The sequence below is a fragment of the Lepisma saccharinum genome, chromosome 30 (assembly GCF_977018435.1).
Source record: "Lepisma saccharinum chromosome 30, izLepSacc3.1, whole genome shotgun sequence".
Taxonomy (NCBI): domain Eukaryota; kingdom Metazoa; phylum Arthropoda; class Insecta; order Zygentoma; family Lepismatidae; genus Lepisma; species Lepisma saccharinum.
Window position 1 is genome coordinate 11,138,665 of NC_139258.1, and position 15,069 is coordinate 11,153,733.

The 15,069-nt window shown below is 40.3% G+C and overlaps 1 protein-coding gene across 1 annotated transcript in view; it reads right to left on the reverse strand.

Annotated features, from left to right (window-relative positions):
* The window catches only part of LOC145981733 (uncharacterized), a 606,033-nt gene that overhangs the window by 58,382 nt on the left and 532,582 nt on the right, over nucleotides 1-15,069 (reverse strand). The window contains exon 11 of the mRNA XM_083115142.1: nucleotides 5,188-5,304. Coding sequence (XP_082971268.1) covers nucleotides 5,188-5,304 — 117 coding nt within the window. The remainder of the gene's footprint in view (nucleotides 1-5,187; nucleotides 5,305-15,069) is intronic.

The following is a 15,069-nucleotide window of genomic DNA, read 5'->3' on the forward strand; positions in this document are numbered from 1 at the left end:
GTGATGTAAAAAATCGGAAAACAGCTCCATTAACAGTTGTGAGTGTGAAAGGGAATTCTCTCGTTTGAAGTTAAAAAAGTCCAGACATCAACACTATTGCAATCTCATCTCGAGTTGTACAGTGGGATCCATGAGTATTACCGTGCAAATTGTCCATGACTATTCTAATTAATTTTTATCTTACGTCCTATGTGGTTTTAAGCGATGGAGTTTTATGTATGCTGGTGCAGAAGTTGTCAACAGCTTGTTTTAAGTTTTCTATTAATTCTTGAAGCTCTTATTGGGTCAAATAAAGTGCACGAACATGGTGATGGACAATTTGCACGGTAATACTCATGGATCCCACTGTACAACTGTCTCGTTCTCGGTCTCGTCACAAGATGTCACTGTTATCAGACTCGTCTCTAAGTACAGTCACGGACACTTCTGGGTTGTAACAATCCCAATGACTCTCAATGGAGTTGACTCTTAATGAAATCATTACAACCTGGAAGTGACCGTGACTGTACATACCATAAACAGCGGCGAGTTCCAAGATGAATCATCTACGGGTGCTGAGGGGGTGCAGAATGACATCTACGGGGAGTGCTATTTTGAAAATAAAGGAACCCCCCCTGCCCTGACCATAAACAAAGGTGGGCCATTCCGGCCCTGCGGTACAGCTGATGAACAGCAAAGTCCGTGAAGCATAGACCACATACATTTTAGCAGGCACTCGCAAAGCTGTGTAATCGCAATCTGTAACTTCTGTGAAAATAGAAAAAAAACGTCATATTTTACAATTGTAAACAAATATTTTACTTATATAATTTTGTACCTGGTAACTTTTTCTGGGGGGGGGGTCCCTTCCCCCAAATACGCCGATGTCACCGCAGGTAACAGCAAAATGTAAAGAATTAAAAAGTTGTTTCAATAAAATGACAACATTGTTAAAACGTTAAAAAACACCGTTGCCGTCGAGTAGATATTGCCTAGGACATTTTTTCTGTAGCCGACAGAAGCGAAGAGGGAGGCCGTTCCGCTACCCTGAAGAGGCAACAAGGGAGAAGAGGGCGCCAATGCAAGGAAAGAGCGGGGAAGGACTTTATGGGGTTATTCATATGCCTGTTAAGCGGCCCTGTTGCCGTTCAAACCTACCGGTTCAGCCAGTGTTGTCACATCGGATTAGCAGAAAAGAGCTAAATCCCGCCTAAAATAGGAATACCATTTCTGTGAAGCAACTAGAGGTAGACTGCAGAGCCAAGGCCGGATTGAACTACAACTGAGACCAATTAGGTCCTTGGTGTGATTCGTGGTTTGGACAAACCTTGCTCCAAAATACTAAGTTGGCAACAGTAGTACGTACAGCTGGGCTTCCCTTCCACAAAGGACGGAGTTCTGTCGTCTGCCAGTGTTCACCACACAAACGTCAAACTGACCCGAGAAAAGTGTGGTTCTTGTAATTCTTCCCCTTCGCACCTAATTGCAAAGAAACAGAGGCAGATGAAGAATTGACAAGGGTCTACCACTATTCATTGGATTTTCGTGGTAAGTGTCTCATGAGTGGTAGTTCTTTCTAGGAGTGTTTGTGGCTAAATCACTGTGCTGATTGCAAAACAAGAACAATGAACAAATATCTAGCTCGAAGACATGTTTTCATTACCGAGGGGGGGGGGATGATAACGTCTAGCATGCATAATTGTCGTACTGATAGCCGGTCACGCCACGCCACTGGTCTTGGAGCTACCAGTAGCCTTGATCGACAGTTTTCAAAACCATGATAAATGTTGCCGTGTTCTCTTTTGCTTTAGCTAATATTTAAATTGTTGTTCACGAGTTCATCTCTATATAACTTAAAAAAAAAACAAAAAAAACATACTGGTTATTCAGTTTCGAGATAGACTCGAGCTTGTTTTGTTAAAACTTGCCTCCGAGAGACAAGTAGGCCTACGTATAAATAATCATGCTGCCGATATACCAACAGAATTTTAATGTGGTTGAAGCAAAAAATCCACTCCTTTAAATTCAAATTGTCAACGTAATCATGCTCTTACAGCCAGTTTTTCGTGATTGTATTTCGAATGTCAACTCACTGTGCAGCTGGAAATTCACGTACAACAAATAGTTAAAGCAGTGCTAATATGGGGTCTATAATTAATGAAATAAACACGGAGATTGTCATGAATGTTAATCGAGCTGCAAAATTTCCTCGGCAGACATTAAAATTCACGTTCATGCCGCCACACTAGGGCATAATGGAGTTCGTGTCCTGAAACACAAATATTTCGTTCATGATATCCCCCCGCACTACCAAGCACCGACATTGTATGTGCATCCTATGATATTTACTTATGTCATGGTTGGTTTGTGATATTTACATCATACACATTTTGAAATGAAACAAAGAAGCACTCATTACAAATGTCATTACATCCTTCTCCTAAAAACACCGATCTTGCTGCTATCTACGTCCGGATGTTGATTCAGTATTCACGAAGGTATTTTGCTCCAGGAAAATAAAGATTACACTCTTAAGAGAAAAACGAGGCAAAATTCAAGCAATGCGTCAAGAGTTTTCGGTATTTCGTTTTCTGAATATGTACAAGGGGGGAAAATCCTGCAATACAGCATTAACAAGAGTAGAAAGAAAACTCTCAACGAAATGTATAGCGATCAACTCTTGCCCGCACGCGATCACTAACGAAGAGACATTGACAAAAGGCTCCATTCAAACGGAATGAATTCCCGATCTTTTTCCCATCTGAATTTCGAAATCTCCCTCTTCTCTTGTTCCCAATCCAAATAGATCCTCTTCGAAATCTTATCAATAAAGAGAATGCCCAATTTTTCACAGAAGATACAGAGCTATATTTCCAGGAGTATGATAAATGAGATGAATTTGAAAATTGCTTCGTAGGTAGTGGAAGATTTATAAGTTCATATCCGATTTTCTCGAAGACAAGAGGGAAATTACAGTTGCGGATTTTCCTTCCTTCCTTTTATTACTTTTGCTAAATTGATCAGTGCGAGATAACATAAAAAGTGGCATATCGTCCATGTAATGTGTGTTTCTTCTGTTCAGTTGTTGCTGCTTGACCGTGGAAAATGCACCGAGCCCGAGTTGATATATTCAAACACTAGAGGTGAAGTTCAAGTAGGAGACACCAGTGGCGCTGGTGTTCTGGATCTTCAGTCTCGCGTCCATGTGTTATAATGTCAAATACTCACATTCGGTTTTTCGTACAGAATGACAAATGTATTGGCAACCCAAATTATGATCATCTTTCACTAATAGGTGGGTTTCATGTGACGTCATGATGCGCACAGCCGCCATGTTTGGGGCCAATTTTATTTGTCGTTTGCAAGAAAATAGTAACCACGTAGCGTTCGTTACATCTGAACCAACTGCACGTTTGTTTTAAATCACGAATGTCTGTGTTAGGATCTCCCGCCCGCCCGCTTGAATTCCGTATGCTTACAAGAACTGGCCTCAATCATGGCTTCTTGAAGCCACAATTCAACAGTTCGTGACGTAGGAGAACACACCTATAATGAGGCTATGGAAGCCTTGGGCATCGGCGTGGGAACATTTGATGTTTTGAACGAGATTGTGTTCAATGAATAAGTGTAACAAAAATTAATTGCATTACAGATGTATTTGGGTGCACATGCGAATGTGCGAAGAGGCAGAAGCACATTAATATTTAATATTTTGCGTTGGGTTCTATGCAGTATCGATACTACAGAGCATTCCCTGACATTCAATACGAGACTCGGCGGCAAGCGGCCCGGCATCAGCGCTTGTCTTTTCCGGTGAACGGGGTCCGCGACAGTCGGTAGAGTCGGCTATTAAAATTACAGTTTTCATATTGTGTACTAACCTTGACTACAGAAGGTGTTGAAAATGATGCCCCTCTGCTGCAACACATGCCTGGCATCTCCGACGGAAATTGGCATTTACACGTGCAAGTTCGTCTACTGTAATTCTCCCGATTTCTCGTACAATACTCTCTTTTAACTCACGGATGGTGTACGGATTGTCTTTGTATACTTTATTTTTTAGATTTCCCCATTTTTCTTTCCACTTTTATTCAGAACTGACCCTGTTACTATAAACCTTTTTACGAGGTTTAATATAGTGGTCCTATGTGGAACGGGAACACCAGGAAATTTCGTTGCAAAACGTCGTCGCACTTCTTCACAATTCATTTTTCCGAAGTAACACTCGACAAGATAAATCCTTTGTTGTAATGTAAACTTTTGTGGTGCCATATTAAGCAACAATCTTCAACACATGGACACGACACAACTTCCGAGGGAGGATTACACTGGCGTCAGTCTGCAACGTCAACAGAAAGGGAAAGAGAGCGAAGGCAGGGAGAGCAAAAGAAACAGACTAGTGTGCGACTGTCGCGGATCCGTTCACCGGGAAAGACAAGCGCTGACGCCGGGCCGCTTGCCGCCGAGCCTCGTAAAGAATGTCAGGGAATGCTCTGTACTTCTGAAACTGCAGCAGACGATTTTTACGGAACGTTTCACTTGCAGTTGTCAATTTGAGCGAAACGTGTCCAGAAAATTTACCATTTTTTAAAAAATCGTCGGTGATGGTTTCTAGCGTAAAGATATCCGTCAGTGCTGCTATACTTTTGGAACAAAAACCGTTCCAAAATCATCTTAGCTAATTTAACGGTTTTCGAAATTTACAAAAAACTCGTCAAACTTGGCCGTCACTAGTGTTAAGTTAGTGCTGCCCTATACCGTAAAAAAAAATCGTTAGTGGTTTCATAGGGTGAGTTAAACTTCAGTTTTTTTGATTGCTGGCTTAGGTTACGTTAGATTATGACAAATCTATTGAGGGAGAATTGCTATGTTCATTAATCTAGATTGTCTTACTTGTTTGTATAATGGAATTTCAATTCATAACCCTCAAGTAAACAAAGCATCTATAGAAGCATTGATAAAAAAACCTCAGTAATCCAAATATTGAATAGCTAAAGTTAGTTGCACTTAATACAAACTGCTAATCATGTTAGTTTCTACTCTAGTTGAAATGTTGTTTACAAACCACACATTTGGTTCAAAACGCTAGTTTTATTAGTGTACAAGGGCAACAAAACACAGTTTCTGTTATTAACACAAATCAAGATGGTTACCACTAGAGAATGTTTGTTAGTTGGAATGTATCAAATTACGTTCAGGCAACCTTACCGGTTGGAAGCGACGAATTCACTTTTACAGCCACAATTTGCTTGCACCACACCAAAAGCATCCGTTTGAACAGTTCTTCCAAGCTGTCTTTGAGAGAGCTTTCCTGCGAACCTAGATCTGTGGAAACCAACGCAAACATAAACAGGGAGACCAGGCGAAAGAAATTAGAAATCCAAAATAAGAGAAGAAAACAGTTACCTTCAAACTTCTAGAATTTCTATCTGCAAAACCTTTGAAGTCAGTCAACACACATTCACCGCAGCATTCAACAAACTTTTCTTCCACTCGTGTCCTTGCTAAAGAACCCCCAACATATAGCAGAAAACCTTAAAACACAAATTTGTCAAAGGAAACAACATTTACTCCCAATTACAGAGCGACTGATGCAACTGTTGCCAGAACCCCAATTTGCTTTTGCGACTGCATTCCACCTAAGAAATCACTAATTTCAAGGGATGTTATTTCCTCACCCTTTACAATTGAGATACATTTAGGAATGTGTGCCTTGCTAAATACTAAGAAATCTTGAGAGAAAGAACAGATCAGTTAAGTAACAAACAATTACTCAATTTCTAGTTTTTGAATCCGGACAGACGAATGTTGATTTGGAAAGGTATAATATGTTTAGTTTTCACTCACTTGGTCACGGCTTTATCAACAATTTTCCGTCTGGGTGGTTGAAAAATAGCGTAAAAAAAATCGACCTTGAAAATTTTACGAGCGCCATGACAATTTTCGAAGATGTTCTTGAGCTGTATGTTTAAATCACCGCATTCAGTTTTTTAAAAAACTACCCATGTAATGGTTACTTTATATTCAGTGAACAACACAACGATTGTTGTATAATAGCATTACAAATTAAATTAGAAAAGACGAATAAACAGGTGGCCTAAATACAGAGAGAATAAGGTTGTACTGTAATGTTCGAACTATCTCTCCACTACAGAATCCCTACACAATCTAAGATTTAACACTTTATCAAGAGCTTTCTATCTCCCCCTTTAAATTTCATACTCAATCCTACCACCAAAATTTCCATGCCAATTTTAGACTTACTGTTAATATTGAAGAGTGGATATTGCCTCCTCCAAAAAATTAATTCTCAGTCTCGACACCAGAATTTCCGAAACAATCAAAGACAAAAGTAATACACAAGAATTGGATATCCCCTTCAATTTAATGCTCAATCCCCCTCTAACTAAAGTACTCGCCATAATCTAAGACCTAGAGTTGGATACTGTCCCTCCCCAAGTTTAATTTGAATCCCCCTCAGAACCCACGTGTCAATTAAGGCCTAATATGTAAAAGTTCGATATCCCCCCCCTTTCGATAATGCCCTAAACACTTTAATTTCTTCATCTAATGGATTAAATATGGTGCATATAAGGTGTAAAATTTTTACATATATTTTGGAATGTTGAATTTTATATTATTTGAAGGGAAAAAATTCCCCCTCCAAAAATCTCGATGGCGCAACCTGCGCCATAAAACCCCCCTGTGGGCACCCCTGATTGAAGCCAGGCTCGAAAACAATGGTTTGATTAACGCGCAGGATTTTGCAGTGTAACTCGTTTTAATGCAGGTCTACTGGTTAATTGTTAATTGGAGTTCACAATTTTTAATCCGACAGTATATCATCCAATGAGGCCATTTACATACAGTTTCAGCTTAAAAGTTGTTCTAAACTACTTCTACACATTACAGTTTTAAGTCTACGATTGTTTTCGAAATATCTACAGTCAAGACATCGAAAAATATCATCTCCTTGAAATGAATTTAAAGCGACATCTATTGTCGGCTTTGGTGCAGCATGTATGTCTACGCAAGTATTGGATTAGACTTTAACTACAATGCACTAAGATATTCCGAACTACGAATTTACGTAGCAAAAGAAATCCTAGATTTAGCTTACAGTTCTGATACATGGAAAAGTTGCTAAAATTAGGTTTCTCTGGGCAAGCTGGGCTTTAACTTGCAACTGTGCAATCTGAGAGATAGAGTGACTCATACATACCCTTGCGATTTGCCATTCCCAAAGTAGCTTGCAAACTCGCTACTGCACGATACACAAAGGATACCAGAAGAGCGTGTTTTAAAAGTTAATAGCGTGAGTCTTGGGTCTGTTGTGCAGAGTTGCCAACTATAGTCAAAAGTTGCATTTCTAATGCCGGTTGCAACTTTTTCTTCACGTGAAAATTTAAATGAATTTTCCTGCAGCCGGGGAACAAGGTTGGGTCAATGGCTGAGCGTGTCAAGTGCTGGATTCACGATCTGATCACGGACAGTCGCAGGTTCGAGTCCTGGCGTGGATGTTCCTCGCAAGGATTTTTATTATTTATTCCTCATCGTTGCGATTAGTCTAAGGAACCATAAAAGCGACGTAATATAAAAATACAGCAGGAGTTTTAAAAAAGTATTTTTAAAATGCACTCATTCATTCATAAATTAATTGAGTTGGTATTTTAAGTCCACGTTATGCACAGTAAGGCTAATCGGGACTGGACCTACAGTTTAAAGTGCAATCCGAACCACGATAATATGTCGGAATCGAACCATTTATTCATAAAGAACTAAAATCCAAACATATACATAACACTGGTCTACGTCCACTTTGCTGACTGGAGGCTGATGGTTGTTCTATAGTAATTCGAGGGTGGTAAATCCAAAACCGAAATCCGTTTTTTTCTATCACGTCAGGTTTCGGAGGAAAATAGAAAATTATCTAATATTAGGGATGTATATTTAGAGCAATGAAACAACGTAGTCCGTAAAGAGGTCACAAGATGGCAGCACATGGAATATTATAATGAATATTATTTCAATCAGTTTTTCGAACATTGTTAACCCCAAAACAAAGGACAAATATTACTGACTTTGTAAGGAAAGCATATAGTGCATATTTCGGAATTAAATTGGGTGACCAAGATAAATCCTGGGCACCTCATAAAGTATGCAGGACCTGTGTAGACTAAAGGAAAGAAATATGTTAGCGTCTGGAGCATGTATCGGGACAGAGAGAGGCATCTATTTAAGATATTTTCAAAGCGACGAAGAACTTGTCTATTGTACAGATGTGAAGGGACTAATTGAAGCTATGGGATGTACGTATAATGAAGAAGAATGGAGGCTTTTTATTGATAGCTCGAAGAGGACTTTGAAGCGTGTGTTGCTGCATAATGGCAATAAGTTAGCATCCATTCCTGTTGGCCACTCCGTACATTTGAAGGAAAGCTACGAAACGATGAAAGAACTGCTTCGAAACAAAAAGTATGCAAATGACAGTTGGCTTGTGTGCGGAGATCTCAAGGTCATTTCAATGTTACTTGGTCAACAAGCAGGTTTCACGAAATATCCATGCTTTTTGTGTTTATGGGACAGTCGAGCAAGGAACGAACATTGGGTACGAAGACTGTGGCCTGCCAGGAAAAGCTTTGAAGTCGGAGCGACAAACATCCAGAACAAGCCGCTTGTTGATCCTAAGAAAGTGTTACTTCCTCCACTGCACTTTAAGTTGGATTAAATGAAGCAGTATGTAAAAGCTCTGGATAAGAATGGGGCTTGCTTTAAATACATTTGCTCAAAATTCCTGCATTGACGCATGAGAAAGTAAAAGCAGGTATTTTTGATGGTCCTCAGATAAGGATGCTAATGAAAGATGAAGAATTCTTACAAACAATGAACCGCACAGAGAAAGATGCATGGTGTGCCTTTTCTGATGTCAATACAAACTTTCTTGGAACCTTCAGGGCGCACAACTACGAGGTTCTAGTTGAAAATTTGTTGGTGACGTTTCAAAAGTTAGGAGTGAATATGAGTGTCAAGCTTCACTTCCTGCACAGCCACTTAGATGTATTTCCGTCCAATCTTGGTGCCGTAAGTGAAGAACAGGGCGAACGCTTCCACCAAGACATAAAAATCATGGAGCACCGATATCAGGGGAGATGGAATGAAAACATGATGGCCGATTATTGCTGGTGCTTGCAGCGTGACGTTCCTGAGGCCACCTACTCCAGAAAATCAAAGAAATGAAATTTTTTTCCTAAGTAGGTATGCATGTTGTGCTATTCTGTGGTGTATGTTAAGTTTAGCGTTAGTACAGGCATCAGGTGTTGACTGTATGTGCTCGTCAAACAAATTTATCAATTTGCCGGAATTGCCTAAACTTTTTGTCCATTAAGAACTCCCTATTGAGAAAATAGAAACGTATGTTTGTTAAACAGCGTGACGTGATACTCTGCATGGACATCTGACTACGTCGCATTCTCTTTGCAAGTGCTCTTGGAATGTAGCCGGATTTAATTTTCTGAAAATTTTGAAATGTGACTTGTCAAACAATGCAACTTAATACCTGTTATCAGCTCCGACACCTATGTATAGTCCTATAATTTCATTATGTACAGATATCTATATGGAAAATTGCTGGAGTTTAGCCCAGTATTATAATATTGTGAAAATTTTCAAATGTGATTTGTGAAAAATTGTGACGTGATACACATTTTCTGACTACATATTTGGAATCAGCGACCTCAAATTATATAGGATCAGTTAAAATATCTAAGTCAGCAGAAATTTTTTTTTCATATGTAGACCAGTGTAACCCAACACTCCACATATATGATATACCTATGTTCACGGAGAGTCAACACACACTGTCAATACACAACTCCACATCATTGCAGTTTCGGACGCCTGCACGAATGCAATATCCAGAGTTTGCTACCCATTTTTCTAATTTTATGTCGCTTTTCAATAACTCGTGTCTAATCAAATGCTAGTTTGAGGTCCACTTAATGTTCAGACTAGCTGATCGGGACGAGCCCTATAGAGTTTAGTGGCATCCGGAACATTGTGTCTCCACCAGGGCTCTAAGCCGAGACCCTTTGATTACAAAGCAAGATTGATTGCTTTGCCTTATTTTACTTCGCTTTTCTGCCAATTTTGGCCAATCACGAAGATGAGTATGGGTGATGATATGATGGAATTGATGAAGGTGCACTCACAAATAACATCCAGGCCTGGATTCGAACCCGGGACTCGTCGTAACGTGCTGTGCTAACCACTCCGCCACAGAAGTTGGCACAAATCAAGAGTATAAGCTACTACACTATGTGGGAGGCCCATTCTCGGCTAATAATGACGAATGAAGATTAGATTAAATTGATGTAGGGACATTCACAAAGAAATGCCCCAGCCCGGGACTCGAATCGAAGCCTTCGATAATGAGATTATAAGTAAACTCTACATTAAGGCGAGAAGAGACAATTTCTCCAAGGTCTTTCTCGCTGGGAAAGCTGTCGATCACTGTTGCCAACTTCGCTCTTTTAGAGCCAGATCTGGCTCTTTCGTGCACTCGTTACTGTGAACTGTGGCACCCGCCCTCTGCCCCGCCATGATTCCACCACTGGCTCCGCCCATAAAGACCAACCTTTGCCATGAGTATACATTTTGCACGTGACGTGATATTCATATATAGGCTGCGTCACCCACACCCCTGTTTCCTCCCCAGGTATTTTTATATAGAGAGCTGTGGCTTAAGGTGAAGATGTCAATATTATTATCCGGGAATCCTTTATTTTCGATTTCATATGAACATCATAAAATTATTGAGATGGGTAATGCCGCCAAATCTAGGCGGTGAAAACTAAGAATGAATTGCCATCACTTTAAAGATAACGGTAATAGCAGCGCCCCCACCCCTCTGACACCTAAATTACCCTAGGATACACTTTATGCAGCCTTCGTTAATCTAGATCCTTGAAAGTCATCTTTAACTCTTGCTGAAATGTAGCTCTTTTATGCACATCAGGTTTGGCAACCCTGCCAGGATGGCTGTAGGAGGCAAGGAGAAATACATTACGATTATAGGAGAATTATTTTACTCGTTTTCTTGGAGATATCAAACTTCCGATGGCGGAAAAAAATATATGATCGGGTAAAGGATCCATTGAAGATGATATTTGCGCTAGAAATAGTCGAAAATCCCATTTGTTTAGCCGTAACTTCAATTTGAAGTTGTCTCTCCATAAGGAATACATGGGATTCTGTAAGTACGTATTCATCACATTTTTCAAACATGGTATCTAGCTTAATAATAGACCTTAAAAACCGCTTCCACTTGCAACATGGGGAGAAATTCATACTCTCAAATTATGCTTGGATTTTCTTTAGTAGCAGTGCCAATTCCGACGATATTTAAATAAATGCATGCCTGGTGCGAAATTGTCCCTCCTCACCTTAAGCCATCGACGCAGTTCACAGTGTGTGACGTAAAAGCGAGTTTGGCATCTCAATGCTTTGCGAAAGGGCCACCCCTTTTTACAATGAACATTTCTGCGAAACTAACAAGGACTCTACCAACTAAGTCAGTGAATGACACAAAGAAAGGAAATGATTAACATACCAGCAACCATAGCGTGTCCTAACACGTCCTCTTCAATCGAGCACAAAGATATTCGACCAATCCCAGCCGTCCAATGTTGCCCGCGGAAGTCTGCGAGCGAGTGACGCTTCGCACTGGAGCTTGAGGGTGTTTGTTACGTGTGCCAGCTGGCGCTAGCAGGAACTAGGCTAAAAGACACTTCAATTCGAACTATTCTTGCCGACCTTCAACTGCTATTTCGGTCCGATGCGAATGACGCCTTAAGCTGAACACGCAGTCAATCTGATAACGTGCGGATGGGCAGACCGAGGAAGCAAGGATTACGTCAATATGTCAAGAGCAGGCGAACAGCTGTCTCAGAACTGCTTTGCACACAAATCAACACTTTCGTTTTTGCGTAGTAGTTTACTTACAGCCCCTTGCACTTTAAAAAAATTTGCTTGTTATCATCCACGGATGTTCGCAGTATTTTTTTTCAGGCCGGGGGGGGGGGGGGGGGCAAACGAAGGCAAATTTTCCCCAAAAATAGTGTTGTTCCCTAAGAAACATTGCTTAAATTTGAATTTATGGTGTTCATGCAATGATTAACACATATTATTGTGGCTAAAATAAAATTATATGTGTGAAATACATATTTTTTGGTTGACTTTCATTTTCCAGGGGGGGCCACGGCCCCCCTTGCCCCCCCCATGAAAGACTTAGTTTACAACACACCGGTAAACTCGCAAGAAGAGCTCAGGGAGAGGATCTTAACAGCTGGTCAACACATCAAGGACACCATCACATCACGAGTTACTGAGACCAAATGTTCGTAATAACACCCGTGCCTGCCTGCATTCTTAACGGAGGTGTCCACTTTGAGCAAGACGTGTAATGTTCTTTAATTGTTAATTGTAATGATCATTGATTCCATTCACATGAAAATGAATCAAGTATTATATCTTGTACACAAATGTGAATGTTAGCAACATTTGGACCTTGTTGGATATCTGATGACACAAGGAAGTAATTTAAGTAATTTGTACGCTTCTTCGTGTCATACCATTTTTGTTATTAATACGTTGCCTAGTAAACTAAGAGTGTATTTTTTTATCACCACTTCTAAGTTTAGACTCACCCGTTACTTACATGTGATTGTTATTTGGGAAAAAAAAACTTTTTTTTTCCAACGAACCACTTATTTGTTAGCTATCAGAAAACGCTGAAATATGTGCCATACAATGAGCAGTTATTTCTCAATTCATCTTTTTATGTGGAAAATTGTCATTTTTTTTAAAAAGAAACAATAGAAATTCGATTATCTCGAAAACTACTAATTTTCGGACGTGGTACCATATGGTCAAATTTATTGCAAATTGCCTCTACTTTAACCCATTTCAGGGAATACATCTAAATACAAGTCACCCTGTATATATATATATATATATATATATATATATATATATATATATATATATATATATATATATATATATATATATATTATACATTTATGTAGGAATATAATAATAGGTTATATGGGTACTGGAATGATGAACTATCCAGTATAATTAGGTGTTCCGTATTTGGAATCTCCTCCTTTCTTCAGCCTGGAGGTGTCGGTGGGAATCTCTGACAATTTGGATTCATTCCATTCCAGTCAGTCTCTTTCTGAGTGTAGTTATGGAGTATCTTCTTCTATTTATTGGAGTAGGTCCATCCTGATAGAACTTGATATTACCATTAGGATCCTCCTCTTCTGAGTTCAAAGATTCAGGGTCAGTCCTCTCATGTCTTCTTGTAGATCTTCTTAGTTCAGCTCCGAATCTTCTCTCTGTCACTGGTTTCCCAGGATTTGGTTGGCCATTTCCAGGCACCCTTCTTGAGGTTCTGAATTCAAGCTCTTCATTGCTTGACATTATTTCAGCCAACTTATTTACTACACATAAAGGATGTGAAGCATACATGGTCTGACAACAGTTTGCACCAATCATATTTCAAAATGTCCGCCGTTAGCACGCACAAAGGCGTGTAGTCTGCCGGGCCACACGTCTATTGCAGCACGCACCGTCTCCAGAGGAAATGTGCCACTGCAGCCAGTAAAGAGCGCTTCAAACTGTCAACTGTGGGGCGACTCTTCTTGCAGGCAATACCCTCAAGTACTGCCCACAGTTTGTAATCCAGGGGATTAAGGTCAGGGCTGCTAGAGGGCCACTCAGCAGTGGATATGCAGTGTTGCCAACTGCACGAGAGAAAAACGGGCTAAATCGCACCCAAAATGGAGCTAAAATTCACATCCAAGGGGCTAGATTTACTAATCTTGGGTGTTTTGGTGCAAAATTTCTGAAACTCAAGAACCACAACTAATCAACTGTCAAGATAAGGGGCAAACGCTCAACTAAATTAAATTTTCTTACCTTAAATAATTCATTTCCCCCGTAAATTGTGGTGCAGTAAATTACACAAAAGCATTACACATTTTCGGCATATTCCTCCTTCATATATATGCACACGCACACTCACTCACACACACACACACACACACTGCCACACACACGAACTAATCTTTGGTCGAGCCTCTCTGTTACGACCGATTCGTCGATTCCGCATCGCATTTCTGTGAACTTTCAAGGACCAGATGCAATGCAACTGAACAAAGATTCGCATTTTCTGGAATCGACGTTATCCGTAATTCGCCTCGGGCTACACAGCATACCAAAACCAGATACAAGGGGATAAAGTGACACTGTGCACTTGCTACCTTCTCCCCAGGATGGGTGGTCGCAGGACGAGCTTGCAGGTGCAGAGGAGGGTCGGTTAAGTGAATTCTTGTTTGCAGTTTACTGAAAATACCAAAAAAACATTTCATTACTGAAAGGGCTAGATTTGTAGCAAGATTTCTCTCTGTAGGGCTAAAAAGCCCCTTGGGGCTTTTGCTGAATTTTGGGGCTGAGTACGTACTCAAAAGGACCAGTTCTGGCCCCAAAAGGGCTAACTTGGCAACACTGTGGATATCAAGTCAGGCACATTGTGCTCCAGCCACTCCTGGGTTGATTTCGCCCTGTGAGCAGGAGCAGAATCTTGCTGGAAAGTCCATTGGGGCGTTCTGAACAGGGTGATGTTCAAGTCCTTCACAACAGGCTCCAGCAAAGTGTTTTGGTACACCCGAGCATCGGTTTTCACGCCTTTCTCACAAAAATGAAGACGTGTGGTGCCAGCATAGCTCACTCCCCACCACATCATGACTGACGCGGGATGATGACCTCTCTGTACACTCGCACCGAAGTCGTTAATATTAAAAGGACTGTAACTTTATCATTATCGTAACTTTTAAGCGAGACAAGATTCAAGAATTTACTGTATAATCGAAATTCTCGTATGGCGCCATCTAGCGTCACTTACTAAAATTAAGGCGAGTAGAAGTATATTTTACAGCTGTTAACATTCCGTTCTCGTGATTTACGTGTAAGTAGAACTAATGGACGTGCACAGATTACTTGAAAATTTTTCGCAACTGTACAAAT